Raw genomic sequence first — 2179 nt, 5'->3', positions numbered from 1 at the left:
GCCCTCCCCTGAGGCTCCACCTCCTCTCCTAGCCACGCCCCACATTTGAGGCCCCACCTCTTCTCAAGGCCACGCCCTCTGAGGCCCTGCCTCCTCCCAGGCCGGGCTCATGAGACCTTGCCTCTTTTCAAGACCAAACCCATCCCCTGAGGCCCCACCTCTTCTCAAGGCCAAACCCTCCTGTGAGGCCCCACCTCCTCTCCCAGCCACTTTCATCTGAGGCCCCACGTCCTCTCCAGGCCATGCCTCTTCCCTGAGACTCCACCCCATGTCTGAGACCCCTCTCCACCCTGAAAGCCCCCCACCCTCAAGATCCTTCCCCTCTCTGAATCCCTTGTCCTCTGAGAACTCTTCCCCCTCCTCGCTCTGATCCCCCACTGCCTTTCAGTCCTTCTTTCTTTAAGGTCCCCTCCTCCCAGAATCCCTGCCCGACCCTGAGCCCCTGTCCCCTCTCTGCACCCCGCTGCCGCCCTTTCTGGCATGCCCCCTCTGCTCAGCCTCGGCTCTTTTGGGGGTTACTCTCTCTTCCCTGCAGGGTACACCCAGCAGCTGGCCTTCAGACAACCCAGCTCTGCCTATGCAGCCTTCCTGAACCGGGCACCCAGCACCTGGTGAGTCCCAGCTGCCAGCTCAGGCCCTGCAGACCCTCCACCTCAACCCCCAGCAGGGCCTGGACCCTGGCCAGGGGTGGTCCCCTAGCCCAGCCTTGCCCAAACAGCCCTGGACTTGCAGAGTCCAGGTAGGCGCTGGCTGAGTGGCCAGCGGTCATTTAGCATCCTTAAGCACCAATCGCATGCAACAGCTGGGTCCTGGGACCTGGGAAAGCAAACGAGGCAAACTGGGCCAGGCCCTGGTCCCTCCCCACGTGCTCATTGGCTGGGTGGCATGGCAGTCTCTGGATCTCAGAGCCGATTGGCTCGCGCTCTGTGCCCACCCCCAGGCTGACCGCCTACGTGGTCAAGGTCTTCTCTCTGGCTGTCAACCTCATTGCCATCGACTCCCAGGTCCTCTGCGGGGCTGTTAAATGGCTGATCCTGGAGAAGCAGAAGCCGGACGGGGTCTTCCAGGAGGATGCGCCCGTGATACATCAAGAAATGATTGTAAGAGGCTGGGATTTAAGGCAAAATGGAAGAGAGGGGCTCCTGAGTCTCACAGGATGAACACGAGAGAGACCCCTACCTCCATGTGCCCACTGCCCAATTACCTTTGCAAATACTGGGGTGGGGGTGGGGGCAGGGAGATAAATGAGCCAGAGGCGTCCCTCCAGCATTGCAAAATGAAGATGCACGGCCCGTTGCTCAGAAATTATTAAGAATTTCATTAAACCAAGTGCAGGGGTCCTGCCTGGGAATCCCTTTCTCACACTCAATCCATCAACACCTGCATTCTCTCATGGTGTTACAGGAATCACCCCCTTCTCTCCATCCTCATGGCCAGCCCCTGGTCCAAGTAACACTCTCCCCGCCCCTCCTTATTTGGAGACCGTGTAGAAGCCACCTCCTGGGCATCATCCTGGTGGCCTCCACTTTTGTGGGCTCCCAGACACTCATCACATAGCAGCTGGGGTGATTTTTTTCAAATCCAGTTGGATCAGTCCTTAGAAAGTCCCGTGGCTCCCTCTATGGCTCTTAAACACAAAACTCCTTCAAGCACTGGTTCTCGAAGTGTGATCCTCAGACCAGCTGCAGCAGCAGCAGCACCCATGACTTACTAGAAATGCACACTTTGTGGCTGGGCTCGACAGCCCATGCCTATAATCCCAGTGCTTTGGGAGGCCAAGGCAGGAGGATGGCTTGAGCCCAGGAGGTCGAGGCTGCAGTGAGCCATGATCATGCCACTGCACTCCAGGCTCGTAACAGAGCAAGACCCTGTCTCAAAAACAAAACATATTCTGAGACCGGACCCCAGACTCACTGAATCAGAAATTCTAGGGGCAGGACCCAGGAATCTGAGGGGTGTGTGTTTATGTGTGTGTATGTGTGTTTGAGATGGAGTTTTGCTCTTGTCACCCAGACTGGAGTGCAATGGCCCGATCTCGGCTAACTGCAACCTCCACCTCCCAGGTTCAAGCAATTCTCCTGTCTCAGCCTCCTGAGTAGCTGGGATTACAGGTGCCCCGTCCACCATGCCCAGCTAATTTTTGTATTTTTAGTAGAGACCGGGTTTCACCATGTTGGGA

The 2179-nt window shown here is 57.2% G+C and overlaps 1 protein-coding gene across 1 annotated transcript in view; it reads left to right on the top strand.

Annotated features, from left to right (window-relative positions):
- The window catches only part of C3 (complement component 3), a 60481-nt gene that overhangs the window by 45009 nt on the left and 13293 nt on the right, over positions 1-2179 (top strand). The window contains exons 21-22 of the mRNA XM_011943629.1: positions 536-611; positions 941-1100. Coding sequence (XP_011799019.1) covers positions 536-611; positions 941-1100 — 236 coding nt within the window. The remainder of the gene's footprint in view (positions 1-535; positions 612-940; positions 1101-2179) is intronic.

This window comes from Colobus angolensis, unplaced genomic scaffold, assembly GCF_000951035.1.
Source record: "Colobus angolensis palliatus isolate OR3802 unplaced genomic scaffold, Cang.pa_1.0 Scaffold22, whole genome shotgun sequence".
Classification (NCBI taxonomy): Eukaryota; Metazoa; Chordata; class Mammalia; order Primates; family Cercopithecidae; genus Colobus; species Colobus angolensis.
This window is presented reverse-complemented; position numbering and strand designations above follow the sequence as displayed.